This window comes from Canis lupus, chromosome 2 (genome assembly GCF_048164855.1).
Source record: "Canis lupus baileyi chromosome 2, mCanLup2.hap1, whole genome shotgun sequence".
In the NCBI taxonomy this organism is placed as follows: Eukaryota; Metazoa; Chordata; class Mammalia; order Carnivora; family Canidae; genus Canis; species Canis lupus.
In genome coordinates, this window is record NC_132839.1 from 75,185,214 (window position 1) to 75,199,655 (window position 14,442).

The 14,442-nt window shown below is 50.3% G+C and overlaps 2 protein-coding genes across 3 annotated transcripts in view; one reads left to right on the forward strand and one right to left on the reverse strand.

Moving 5' to 3' along the window:
- KLF3 (KLF transcription factor 3) overlaps positions 1 to 10,008 on the reverse strand; it is a 36,518-nt gene extending 26,510 nt beyond the window's left edge. The window contains exon 1 of one of the 2 annotated variants that reach the window (XM_072807574.1): positions 9,854 to 10,008. The gene's annotated coding sequence lies outside the window, so the exon portion shown is untranslated. Of the gene's footprint in view, positions 1 to 7,706 lie in introns of both variants that reach the window. The other variant, XM_072807583.1, reaches the window with a different exon arrangement.
- Positions 7,400 to 14,442, forward strand: part of LOC140609672 (uncharacterized) — a 30,018-nt gene continuing 22,975 nt past the window's right edge. The window contains exons 1-2 of the mRNA XM_072784819.1: positions 7,400 to 7,437; positions 9,036 to 10,232. Of these exons, the coding sequence (XP_072640920.1) occupies positions 7,400 to 7,437; positions 9,036 to 10,232 (1,235 nt within the window). The remainder of the gene's footprint in view (positions 7,438 to 9,035; positions 10,233 to 14,442) is intronic.

Here is a 14,442-nt window from a genome sequence, read left to right on the forward strand (position 1 = left end):
CCTACCTGGAAATGCGCATTTTCCTAGGGCTGGATGATTTTCACCTATCTTAGTCTTCTATTGTTGGTTTGAAAGGGGAAAAAAAAAACGCCATGGAGCATTTCTAAATCTTTGCCCCTCACAAACTGGGTTGGCCATTTTGCATCAAAATGTTTTGTAAATGGAAAGAAGTTAATTATTTAGTTTTAGATTAAATATAATGATCCAGTGAGCAAACAATCCGCCCTCTCTCCTCTCTCTGCTAACAAGCCACCCAATTTTACTTTCCTGCCTCCACCCATCTGCTCCACCCTATGGAGAGTTGCCAAGGCGAGTCCAACTTGTCCAAACAGGACATGGCTTCAGATAAGATTCTGTCCACACCCTGTACCTCGGAAAAGACCAAGTGAAGCAATTGATTTTGCATGTAAATAGGGACAGGTGCAAAGGTAACAACCAAGCAAAATCCCTACACGTTTGCAGACTGAGGCCCAGCTAAAGCAGGGCTGGGGGGTGGGGGGTGGGGAAACCCAAACCCATACTCTTTATAGGTAAACTCTCAAGTTCAACGCTGCCACCTGGCTAGTAGCATTCCACACCTTTCTGAAAGACATTTTCGCAAATGCAAATCATTTCGCCTACTAAGGTTACACGCTTGTTTTCCTTCTTCAGGCTCTCTGGCAATTTTGTGTTTTAGTCTGAAGGGCACAGAACTCAAGATCAATTGAAAAAACGCCCATACTGTGTAATAATCCTGCTGTGTACATATCTTACAAGGCCGGCCGCAGCCCTCACAATTCTCTTCCGTGAAGCGTTATATAATCAAATCCAGAAGGGCTGCGTGAGGCCACACGGCCTCTCATCTGCCTCTGCGCTGGTGCCCTATCACTGGAGACCCACCCCGCTCTCCCCCAAGGGGCCTCCACCCATGGGGCCCCACCCAGCAGGGAGTGGGAGGCAGGGAGGGACCAACTGGCTCGGGTCAGCAGCCAGTTCCTGGAAATTCCGGCCTGAGCAGGGATGGCTGGGACCTTACAAATAACCAGAAAGAGGGACGTCTGGGTGGCTCAGTGCAGGTCGTGATCCAGGGGTCCTGGGATCGGGTCCCGCATGGGGCTCTCCGCAGGTACCCTGCTTCTCCCTCTGCCTATGTCTCTGTCTCTGCCTCTCTCTCTGTTGTCTCTCATGGATAAATAAATAAAATCTTAAAAAAAAAAAAAAGAGTCATTAGGGTGGTGGCAATTCCTGGGCTCCCAAGGAGTCTCCATTAAAAGCTGACCTCACAGGGCCACCAGACCTTTGGATATGAAACCATGAGCTAATACTGCCCCCTCCCTTCAAAAGTACACGAAAAAGAAAGAGGAAAGCATTTTGAGCCACTGCCATGGGAGAGAATTAACTCAACATGTCCCCAGCACAATCCTCCCTCTCCGGCTCCTGCCTTGAAAAGCCTGCCTGCTGCCCCCCACCTCCCCGGTGCCTTATTTTCTGGTCATTCGCCATGGAAACCAACCTAGAGGTCATCTTTCAAGTCTTCCTCACCAACTTTTCTTTCCATTCCTGCTACTGCCACTGGGGGCCAGGCCCCCGGTGTAAGACTGTGTCACTGGGTTCCCTCCACCACGCTCCCCACGGCGTCCCTGGGCCCTCCGACTCATCCTGACCCCCTTGCCGCCCACATTTCTCAAAGCCCAGCCCTCACCGGTCTGGCCCAAGCTCGCAAACCTTCCTCCAAAGGGGTGCCCAGGGCTTGCAGAGTGGGTTCGAGCGCCCATGCTCCCCACACCCCGTCTCTAACCAGCTGCCCCTTGCTCCAAGGGCCCTTCACGCTGGCCGCCCCGTCCATCCACCCCCACCTCCCACCCCCATGTCTTTGTTCATTTTTGGCTCCGATGCTGGGCAACCAGCGTGGAATGCCCCATCCCCTTCCGGCTTATCTAAATCCTCCTAATTCTTCAAAGACCTGCTCAAGGCCTCTCCACTCTGTGCAGCCAGCTGATTGCGCCCCAGTTGAGCTGAGGCCACCCCTTCTTACCTAGACGGGCGGGGCCTGTTAAATGGTTTGTGGCAGACCACCACCTGGATGGGGAGCATCACCTTCCATTTCCTTAGGGGAGCAGAGGGGGCCCCCTCCCATCTTCCCCAAGGGGGGTCAGGCTTGCTCACGAGAGGGAAGTTTTCTGGCAGGCATGAGGGGTGCTTCCAAGAGCACTCAGCCCACAGTAGGACTTCTACAGCCTTCCCTTTTCCCTTTGCCTTTGAAGACACTTGGAACTCTCTCTTAAAGTAAGTTAATAGGGGAGAGGGGCCCTAACTTTAAAGCAAACTTGTTAAACCAAACTTCCTTTAAAAAAAGTTACTGCTCCTAACCTTAACCTCCTTGCCTGTTACGGGTCCTCCAGAGACTTTATTAAAATCATCCTCCCAGAATTTTTTATTAGCTACCCAGAGAGATCTTCTAAACAAATCTCATGTCAATGTCTCTTCTCTGTTGTAAAACCTAAAATAGAAGAGGAAAAAAAGAAAAAAAAAGAGACAGGGCAATTTTCCATGAGGAGAGAGAGAGTGAGAAAGAGAGTGTGTGTTTGGAGGGTTTTCTTTGTTTTGTTTTGCTTTTTCAGGATACTTCTATTGACCAAGGAAAGCAAAGGAAAGCAAAGGGCTACGTGATGTCACAGGTTTCCTGCAAATCATCACCACCTTCATGACTGGTGGTCTCCAGGTGCTGTTCTTTACATGGACTGTGTCACTGATGCCTATCGGGTGGGTGGGTACCAGTTTCCTATCACTTAGGAGAACTACGGAACAAAGAGGTAAAGCAATCTGCCCCAGGATCACACAGCTGTTAAGTTGTACAGCCAGGTTTTGAACCCAAAGCAGCCTGACTGCAAAGCCGGTGGCCCCGGCAGCCTACTCTACTCCCCCCGCACCCCACCCCCCGGCAGAGGACCACATTACACCAGGGACAGCAATAGCAGGCCAGCGCGTCTGCAAACACATCTGTCCACGGGGGATGTGGAAGGCAGGGACAGAGTACCTCCAGTAGCGGCAATTCCACCTCCTTCCAACTGGCCCCTGCTGCCTACCCTGACTCTGAGTGTGCACGCTTGGACGCAAGATCAAAAGACACATTCTGAAGGCCCCAAATTAGGCCATTATTCTTCCTAGCCAATGCACCTGCAATTGGTCCATAAAACTGCTCAGAAAAAAACTGGCAGCTCTACCCAAGTAAATACGGAAATCCTCATAATAACTGTACAAAGGTGGAAGGGTCAGGTCCTCATCCCCATTTTAGAAATGAGGAAATGGAGGAACAGAGGTGAAATGACTTGCCCAAATTCACAGAGCTGGTTGGAGCTGCAGCCAAGAACAGAAATGTGTGCCCGCAGACCCAGGGCTCTTTCTGTTCTGCCTCAGGGGCCCGTGCGGTGGGACTGAGTTATAAGCAAAATCCTCTCAAACTGGGATCACTCTGGATACAGAGGGTATGCGACGTGTACAGTACCTGCTGGCCCATGTTGGGCCGTGCCCTGGGGAGGTTCCAGAGGGTAATTAAGATTTCAAAACGCCTTTTCAGGTTGGATAACTCGGGACCTACTCCATCCTTGTGGCATAATAATGACTGCACATAATTTGAGATTAGCTCTAATGAGTAGGTGCTCAATAAATACTTGTGAGATGAATAAATGAATGGATGTCAAACTACCCTTCTTACACGTGAGGAGAAAAAGAAGGGCAAGGGCCTCTATAATGACTGTACACCAGGTGGCACACAAGGAAAACTTGCCCAGGGGCCAGCGAAGCTAGCTTGAACATCATCTTCTAAAACCTAAAACGCAGCCAGTGCGAAAACTTCAGGAGGCTTGGCAGAGAAAACCTCCCTCGTTTGGAGAATGGAGTGGAACAGGGGCTTGAACTTGCTAAGGAGAGTAGTTTTGGCGTGCAAAGCTTGGGAAGGAACCACGGTCTAAAAGCCTAAGAACAGATATAAAGGGGTGGATTTCAGTGATTAGACTCAAAGCCCAGTAGTTAGTAGACAGAAGGTGTACAGGCCAGGGGGGAAAACCCAGTTTGTTCACAGGTCGCTCTCCAGGGTAGAATGCACTGACCTCAACGTCCATTTGATCTCTTCTGTCTAGATTTGGCCAAACTCCACTGAACCGGATTGAGAACTAGCCACAGGCCATCCCTGGAGATCCCCAGGCCTTCCAGAGATTGGAACCACCTTACCCATGTCCCATTCTAAGGGGAGCTTTCTTCAGTGTCCTCTGGTCAGGGGGCTGCCTCGGGAAGCACCCACCTCCTAAACGTCAGGGTAGGAGCTAGACCCCAGGTTTGCTCAGAATGCATGAGATGAAGGGCAACTTCACTTGCTACATTTGGTCTCCAGCTCCCCTTAATAATTGGATGGAGGAAATGATAATGAATTCAGCCTGCCAACACAATGGAGTGAGTTTCAAAAAGCTCCAGGAACCTGTTTTGCTAGAAAATGAACTTGACTATTAAAAACCCTGACCAAGGGATACAAAATATACTGATTTAAATTTTTTTTTAATGTTTCATTCAACTATGGTGACATTCCAGAAAAAGCATAGATCCAATTAAAAAGATATTTTTGCTTTGGGAGAAAACAGTCCTAGTTCCGGGGTAGAATTGTGTCTATAGCATTGTGTCTCTTTTTCATTACTACCAAATTTCAAGGAAGGAGAGTTCAGGGGGGGAAAAGCAGGGCTACCTCCTTTAGACAATGCTCTCCCTTATCAGGGTAGACTGCTGTCTGGTTTCCTGTCTCGAGCTCTGGCATTACTGCTTCAGATGAGAACAGGGGTCTAATAAAGGGGACAGATCAGGCTTGAAAATGAGAATGCTAAAAACCACCATGATATGATCCTCTTGCAACTTACTCTGAGATGTATTTTGACTAGAACATTACACATTAGCAAACCAGGTATCATTGGTTTTATGACTCTAGGGATTTTTTTTCTTAAAGCTAGAACCAATGAGTATGAAGCACTTCAGAAAGAAACCCAATTTCCAGAATAATGTAATTCCTAGGATTTCAAGGATGAGGTTGCTTATATTTTTTTCTTAAATACAACCGGTGTGAAAAAACAGTTGAGAAATACTTCCTAAAAAAAAAAAAAGAAATACTTCCTAAGAAAGCTGTTCTTTATAGCAAAAATGTTGACTTGGAAATAAATAATGATTTACACCATCAAGAGATGAAACCATTATTCCCATTTTTTTCCCTTTTGTAATTCTAGTAACTATCAGACAGATACAATCTTTCCAAATTGTTCAGCTTGGTATTTAAAAGCCTGCAAAGTGTATTTAATAAAATATATTAGACCCTAATAATCACATCTATTAGCCAACCACCTCCCTCTCCCCCAATGCAAAGAAAATAATTACCTGAAGTAAGCTAAATAAAGATTCTGTCTACCAAATCCAGTTGGATTGTTAACAGCCTTGGAACTAAATTGGAAAAGTTGCTTTGATTTGGGTTACTCACAAATTTTAGTTTTAAGGCCCCTTGCACTACAAGTCAGCTTTATATTTCAAGTTTGCTTCTCCCAAAGGAGAAAGAACAGCTCTTACTAAAAGCTTCCCAAACACCCATCTTTTTTTAAAGGAAGGGTATCAGTAACCTTCTATTTGATTCTAATAGTTTTCTTAATATCATATTATATGTCTCCCTTCACCCATTAAGAAAGAATGTAGTAGAATGTGAAGTTAAAAACCCAACTACTATTATCATCAATTTAGGGGAGGACAGGGTCTGATTTGCTGCCTTAGCAACTCTAAATTAATTCCATTAGAGAACATCATAGATAATCCCTTTGGATCTTAAAGAAAATCCAAAAATAAGTTTAGAAAGAAACTTGCCGGGAGTTTTCTTATCCAACTATCTAAAACTTAGTTTCTGGGATCCCTGGGTGATGCAGCGGTTTAGCGCCTGCCTTTGGCCCAGGGCGCGGTCCTGGAGACCCGGGATCGAATCCCACGTCGGGCTCCCAGTGCATGGAGCCTGCTTCTCCCTCTGCCTGTGTCTCTGCCTCTCTCTCTCTGTGTGTGTGTGACTATCATTAAAAAAAAAAAAAAAAACTTAGTTTCTGAAGAGCCAAGAGAAAAATGTAGGTTTTAAACAGTTAACCCAGAAGTGTTAGCCCACAACTAACAGAATTTACAAAAAAAAAAAAAAAAGAGGGGGATTATGAAAAAGTTGGTGTTGTAAAACAATGAAAACAAGAGGTCTCCTTCTGTTTTCAAAATAAAAGATTAAAATTTTCCAGACTCTCATTAAAATGAATTTATTTCCAGTTCTCTTTTTCTTTGAGCTTTTTATTCTTAAAACAGGTCGGAAATCAGATATAGAATAAATACATCTTTGTCCTTAGGAAAATTATCCTAGCACTTACATCTTTGTCTTTAAGAGATGATCCTGGGATTTTCTCCATATATTTTATGCCTCAATACTTTTCCTCAAGATTTCTTCCTTAAAACCTAAGCAAGATTTCCAAATCAGCCCAGTCTGCCAAGACTGCTTAAAACTCTCCATCCGGTAGAATCTCTTCTGCCCTGAGCTCCAGTGTTACTTGGGAACAAGGGTGGCCCAGAGCCTTCAGGTAATGCCAGGTCTTCTAAACTGTAAGGTGGCAATCCCCCCAACTCCAGAATTGACAGCTTCAGGGCAAAATGCCTACCTCTAAACAAACACCCTACCCACCTCCAAACAGGAACGGAAAACAAACAAATGCAACCTCCTTTAGACTTCTAGCCAATCTGCACACAAATTTCTCAAAGTCACAATTTGGCAATGATGAATTTAAAAAGGTACCAGTATTTATTCACTCACAGAAACACACTGGAGCAAAGGGTATATGTAAAAAGGTTAACTGACTCCTCATTATGACATAACACAGGCATCTTAAGCAATTGCAAGTGTGTAGAGACATGATAACTCCCTGGGTGGGGATCAGGAGTTTAGGGGCAGGGACCACGGCCTGGTCTGGGCTACTGATCTACCAGAAAACAGCCTGAAACAGGAAAGAGCACACATATGCCACTTGGAATGTATGACGCAAACCCCAGCCTTGAAACAAAGAACAGGAAACAGCTCTGCTGGCTGTGCTGGAGAGCAAGCACAGAGAAACATTTAGCCGGCCCTCCCTGACCCTATATTCATGAGCAGCTGGAGTTTTTTAAGACAACAACAGGGGGGTGGAGGTGTTTGTTCTATGGGTGTGAATAATAACACCAGCTTTATTCAGGGGACCTGCCCTATTTACAAATAGGAGCTTCCACATACAGTAAACATCATAAGTGAACATGTGATTTTATCATATTCAGGCAGCAGAGACCTTCCTAATTAACACCAGCCTCCTTTCCAATTTCTTTTGTCTCTTTCTCCCCCATCCCAATGGCTGGTCTCGAGCCATCATCAAATTCTGGGTTGGGGTAATGAGTATTGTTCAGCCTCAGCATCATGACGAAAATGAAAAGGGCGCACTCTTAAGAATTCAGATGACAACTGGGTTATCCCACAGAACTGAAAACCGGACCAGTTCTAAGCGTCTCTTAGCTACACAACTACATTCCTAGACACAGAGTCTGGGATATCTAGAGTCACCCCAAATTTCACCATCTTTTTCAACCGCATAGTTAGAAACCTATCTGCACACAGCTGCACATCTGTTCTCCATGTACACACACCTAAAGAAATTCACCTTTTGAGAACGTGAATCTCTCTTCCTGACATTTCATTTAACCCAGAAGTGTTACACGATCTGTAGAACAAGAGCATCAATTTTTGTAAGATGCCCGAAAACGTCTATCTTACTTTAGGTATATTTAAGGTAGTAAAATCCATTCAGTCTTTTCCCCATTATGTCTTTTTATCTTGTTATAGTGAGCCAGGACTGCTCAACTCAGGTTTCCATGATCAGAGATTTAACAATCTGTGTGTAGACAAAACTACAGGTAAAAAAAAAAAAAAAAAAAAAAGGCATCACTGTGTCCATAGCAACCAAAAGATTGGGTTTTAATTTAGAAGTTTGCAGTGAAAAAACAATAGCGTTTTATAATTGACAAGATTTTGTGGTCTTAGCTACTTTTCTTTGTTATTCTCACACTAAGATTTTTAGACTTGCATTCTCCTTCATGAAAGCCAAATGTTCCTTGCAGTGTATCTTTATTGAACTTACAAGAGTACATTAGGCTTTTTTCTTCTAGTACTTCTGCTGCAAACCCCACTGACTGTAGAACTGGAGACAGTTTCTCTAGGGAGTTTAAATTCATCAAACATCTCATTTTAGGTTTCTGTTAACAGGCTGAGGTCAACATACTCCATGCTTCCAGCCAGAAGAAACTCATTTGTCCATTCCTTAAAAAACACTAACTTGCAAAATTTTGGAGATGTTAATGTTATCAGATTGTTTTCTTTTTCCCTAAAAGCAAGTCTTCCCTCCCGTTAGGCAGATTATCATCCAGATGGATTTCTTATAAAAAAATGCTGCTCAACTGCACTTAAAAAAAAAAAAGTACAAAATTGCTCAGTGGAAAAACCTGTAATGAACAACTGCCCTATTCGCCTACTCCATTTTGCTAATAATTATATGCTCCATGTAAATGAAGTCAGAATACCACTACACACTGCTCCGCAAATCCAGGCTCTCGTGAGAATATAATCAACACATTGAAAGTATCTTAGGTGATATTCGTGGAGAAATGCATTCTGAGCTAGCAAAAATTCGGTGTAAAATGTTTATTTTAGTGCAATACAAGAAGGTGAGCGAAATCCAATTTCCGTTTAACCGGACTTAACAACAAAAAAAGTCCAGTTCACACGTTCTCCGTCTATTATTATTGCATATTGCTGTAAAATTTAAAGCAGAAGATGCGCCCTGATATCTCCCAGGGAAGTGGATAGGAGGACAATTCCAAGTATTATCTGCCATCTCCAAGAAAGCCACTCTGAAATGTTAGGTCGGTCCCCAGGGTCCAGGTCCAGGGATCAGCCCCTCGGTCCCCACACGGCTGAGTCCCTAACGCTGCAGGCAGTTGCCTAAGGCGCTCTCCGCCTCCAGCCTCGCTGCAATCCTTGCTCCAGGCACTGCGGCAGGTTCCCTCCGCGCCCCCGAGGAGGGCTCTCCAAACCCGGCCGGCTCTTTCCTCCTGCCCCCGAGGATCCAGACGCCCCGGCAGCTCCTGGGCTCCAGGACCGAGAACGGGATGCTGCCTTCGGTCCCAACGGCCCCAAGTTTCTTCCCAGAGGGCCCGGGAGGCTGCTCCAAGTTTGCTCCGGCGGGCGAGCGGTCGCGCGCGCCCCGTCCGAAGAGGGGGGCGGCGGGGGGCGGGGAGGGGAGGGCGCGGGAGCGGGGGGTGGGGGACCCGGAGGGGGAGGAGCAGGAGTGCGCGGCCTCCGCGCTACCTTTCTCCAAACAACGTTGCCACACGCGGAGAGCACTGAGGTTTCTGGGGCTTTGGAGGGAATCGCGAGCGAGGGAGCGGGCGGGCGGGCGGGGGGACCACACAGGTGAGCCCCCGCCCGCGCCCGCGCCCCCGCCCTCGCCCTGGCGGGCGCCGCGGGTCTCGCTCCCCGCACCGCGGGCTCTGCACGGCGGCTGCCCGGAATCCCACACTCTCGACCGCCGAGCCCGAGGTCTCCCCCCGGCCTCCCCCAGCCCCGGCCTCGAGGAGCTGTTGCACTTTCCCAAGCCCACAGGCGCCCCCGCCCCCGCCCCCGCGCTGCGCCCCCAGCCCATTCACTGCGCGCCCCCCCAGCCCGGGCGGGGGGGAGGCAAGGAGTCCGCAGCAGCCGGGAAGGGCGACAGCAGGAGTCGGGCCGGGGGAAGGCGAGGGAGAGGGCACTTACTTTTGGAGGCGCGGTGCTGGGCGCTGCAGACGAGAAATAAAGGCCCGGATCCGAGGCGCCTTGAACCCCGCGAATGCAGCAGTGTCAGCGCGCCAGCCCGGGCGGCGGCGGCGGCGGCGGCGGCGGCGGCCGCAGGGCACGGGCACGGGGCCGGGGACGGGGACCGGGCCGGGCACGGGGCCGGGGACGGGGACCGGGACGGCCGCGCGTGCGGCGGGCGCTCGCGCTGCGCTCCGGCTCGGGCTCCGGCTCGGGCTCCGGCTCGGGCCCCGGCTCCGCGCGGCTCCGCTCCTGGCTCCCCTCTGGCTCCTGGCACCAACTCCGGGCAGTCACATGACGCCGGCGCCGCTCGCTCTGCGAGCCTCCCGGGGCTGGCGGGGTAAGTAGAGGCTGGGACCCGGGGTGGGAGGGTCAGGGAGGGGAGAGGGAGCCGCCGCGGCCGCCCGGGCTGGGCGGGTCCCCACCCACTTGGGTGGAGGCTGCCGCCGGAGGGGTCGGCCGAGTCACTCGCGCAAACACGCACCCCGCCCTGCGCCCTTCCCCCGCCGCCCCCGCCTCCCGCGCCGCCTCCGCCCCGCCCCGCCCAGTCACCCGGGGCCGGCCTCACAGACACTCATTATTCCCCGGAGCCGGGCGCCGCCCCGCCGGCCCAACCTGTCCGGCGAGGCGCGGCTCGGCCGAGGGGCTGGGCGTGCGCGGCGCGGCCCCCGCCCCGCGCCCCCGCCCCCGCCCCGCGCCCCCGCCCCGCGCCCCCGCCCCGGCGCCCCCGCCCCGCTGCCCCCGCCCCGCCCCGCGCCGCGCCCCGCGCCCCCCGCGCCCCGCCCGCGCGGGACCCGCCGCCGCGCCGCCGCCCCAGCCCGGGGGGAAGGAAGGGCGGCGCTGCCCGCTCCGGGCGTCACGGGGCTGCAGCCCGCTGCGCCGCTTCCAAAACACACAGCCGGGCGCGCGGGCCCGCGGGGCGGGGGGGCGGGGGGCGGCGGCCGGGCCATCAATCAGCCGGCTCCGGCGGGAAGGGCGGCCCCGGGCGCGGCGGGAAGGGCCGGGCCCCGCGGCCAGCGCGGCCCCTCCCGGGCCGAGGCCGAGTGCGTGCAACTCTCTTAAAGAAAAAGCAGGGAAAGGCGCCGCCGGTGGAGGAGCGGGGACCCGGGGCGGGGACCGGCAGGCGGCGAGGACGGCAGCCCTGAAGCGGCCCCGAGTCCCCAAGGTCATCCGACGCACGGTCCGGGCGCTCCGGCCTTGTGCCCGGGGCGCGGGGCGCGGAGGGGCGGCCCCGGAGGCAAACTCCGCGCCGGCCGGGCCTGCCGCCGGGGCGAGCCGGACCCGGTAGCCGCGGCATCCGCTCAGCCGGGCCTGCCTGCAAACTTGGCCAAACTTCGGAGCGTCCCTCCCCGGCGGGAGGCAGAGCTCGGGGCCAGCCGGGGGCGCGGCCGGGGACGGAGCGCGGGCGAGCTCCGTGCGGGGCGGCGGACACGCGCTCGCCGGCCCCGCCCGGCCCCCGCAGGACTCGCTGGGGCTCAGCCCCCGAGTTGCACGCTTTCTGAATCCCTCTTAAACAGTATTAATGTCATAAAGGGTGCAATAAAAAGAACAAAGGACAAATTGGCTCAATTGTTTTAGTCCTGCGTGATGTTTAAAAACGCCCCGCTTCAGCGTATGGCTTGTTATTGCTTCAAGATGTCTTAAAGGCCCTTTCGGTTCACTCTTCTCACTTTGATGCTTCACCCAGGCATGGTGCTGCTTGAAACGTAGAGGTACGTAGAGGTATGGTCTATACCGAGCCCCATCCGGGAGCTGCGCAGTATTGAAGAATTAGTACCCCGTAACCTCAAGTAGTGGAATTGCACGGTATAAAAAAGGCACATAACATAAAAGACCACGTGGAGAACACCCAGAACTGACACTGGTTCTTGTGCCATCGGGCTGGTCCCCAAGATGACTCTTTAAAGGGATGAGAAGTTTATTCTATTTTTTGAAGATTTTATTTATTTATTCATGAGAGACAGAGAGAGAGAGTCAGAGGCGCAGGCAGAGGGAGAAGCAGGCTCCCTGCAGGGAGCCCTGTTGCAGGACTCCATCCCAGGGCCCCTGCATCACCACCTGAGCCAAAGGGAGATGCTCTGAGCCACCTAGATGCCCCGAGAAATTTCTATTAATGAGTAAAGGACAGATCCTGGAAAATAAGTTGGATTCGTGTCAATTACTAATTGCAGTTCATTGATCACTGACATCAAATGTCTGATTGGATGGCTTAGCTTTGTATTAGCTGAAAGACCGTAGTATTAGTGATGACTGATGCAATCATTTTTGCATTTGGATGTGTGGCTCGCAGCACCTGCTCCAAAACTCCAGGCTTTGCTCAGAGGCCACAGTGGTGAAAACCTAAAGTACATTAACCGTGTTCTTTACCTTGTTCATGTGGGTGTGGACCCAAAGGAGAAACGTGAAATAGGTCTGAGAAAAGTGTGATCCGAGATAAGTAGGGAGTGGCTTCAATATCAAAGGTGGGGGAAGGAGGAGAAAAGTCATAAAAAAGCTTAATTAATGAACACACTGCATTCACTGCCCTGTGGAGGACCGCTGAAACACAACTTGTACAAGAATGAAGGATCAGTGAAGGAGACCAACAGCCATCTGTCCAGGTACCCAGAGCAGAAATGCCTGAGGTCATCCTTGACTCCTCCCTTCCCCTAGCAGGTCAGAGCCCTGTCCTTCACAGAATCTTGGCCCTCCTCCTTGACCACTCTCCTGGTCCAGCCCATAGCCACAGGGTCTTGTTGGTCATCCTGCTGGTAGCAGGGTTGAAGTGTGGGAAAGGGATTGGAGCAAAGGAATAAGAATATTTCCTCTAAAATACAAGCCTAAAATGTGTCAATGTCCTCATTACATTCCCTCCAGAAGAAGACCAAGAGTTTACTACCTGTGCTGACCTGGCCTCCGTCTATCTTTATAGACTCATCTCTTCCTGTTACCCCCCACCTCACTCCTCCCTGCAGCAACAATGAACTTTTTTCCCTCCAGCTCATTCTCCCCACCTGTGGCCCTTTGCATATGCTAATGTTCCTAAATGGGCTTAGTTAGCATCCTTGCCTTCTCCCCCAACTCCTCACCTCCATTCTCATTTCTGTATATTTTATCCGTCCTTTAATTATTGACTTAAGTGACGTCTTCAACAAAATGTATCTTGTCTTACCACCACCCCTCACCCCTCCTTTGGATGAGTGGAGGCACTCCTTTTTGGTGCTCTGATAACACCCATGCTTCACCTCTTGTAATTCTTTCTTATGGTAGATTATGTAACTCTCTTTCAGTGGCACTGAAATAGAAACTCTGTGAGGGCACAAACATTGTCCTTTTAAAAACAAAATGGTATCCTCGTGGCCCGGATGTTCAATGAATATGTGTAAAATGAATAAATGTCAGCAATGAATTGGGAAGAAGTCATTCAGAACTAAAGAGATGAGAGAAGAGTGGGGAGCTTCCGGGTGGCAGTGGCCACGAACTGTATGTACCTTTGAGATAGTGAAGGGGAGGGAGGAGGGAGTTCTTCCCGAATGTCTCTGAGCAGTAGAGTGAGATGGTAAAGGTGGTGCCCGGGTCTCCTTTTTATCCTTAACGTTTTAGCACAGGGACCACATACACTCAGGTGTTCAAGACATCCCGCACAAATGAAGTATCTCAAGCCTGGTCCTTGTGGTGGCAGCTTTACTCTTGTTCTTTGAGGACCGTAGGCCAGTGTGGTTTAGGTTTGGGGCAGCACGTACTGGGGGAAGGATACCTCTCCCTGGCCCCAGCCTTGTTGCTCCCAACCAGTCGTGGCAGCCCCAGTCTCTTTTGCCAGATATATGACCTAGTTCTGGCCAGCAGGACATGAAGGGAAGTGTGCTGAAGCTTGTTTTTCCTAATTAAAGGAAACTCTTGCAAGGATAAATCCCCAGACCTGCTTTGGAAGTTATATGAGGACATGACTGTTGAAGCTGTGGCAGCCATCTTGTAATCATGAGAAGAAAGCAAGGTTTCAGAGTTCCATACGGATAAGCTCTTTTTTTCATCATTAGTTTCCAGTTCAAATAGTACATCTTCTGGGATGACTTCCTTGACCACACAACCTAAAATATCCCTCCCTTCTCCAATCTCTGTCTAGTTGTTCTTGTTAATTTTTTGGATACCTCTTTCCCCACTGGGCTCCATGAGAGCAGGGACATTCTATCCTTCGCTTGTATTTCCCACCAAGTTCCTACAACAGTGCCTAATAAACGGAAAGTGTTCCAAACGTATTTGTTGATTAATGGCTGACAACTAAATAGTAACTATGTTGAAACTGCGTCAGAGCTCAGTGGACACAAGCCACCACAAACCTCCATTTTCCCTTCCGTGGCTTGTATCATAGATAGTTCCATTTCAGGAGGTCCCTTTTGGCTATACAAGTGCATATTCTTGAGATGCCTTCTTCTGATCCCACTCTCTTCCAGAGCTTTTCCATTCCTTCCCTCAGGGAAGTTTCTCCTTTTCATTTGAGGATCCAATGTCATGAAGGCAGAAAAGTGTCATGTGCTTAAGAAATTAATGAGCCAACACAGATAACATCTACC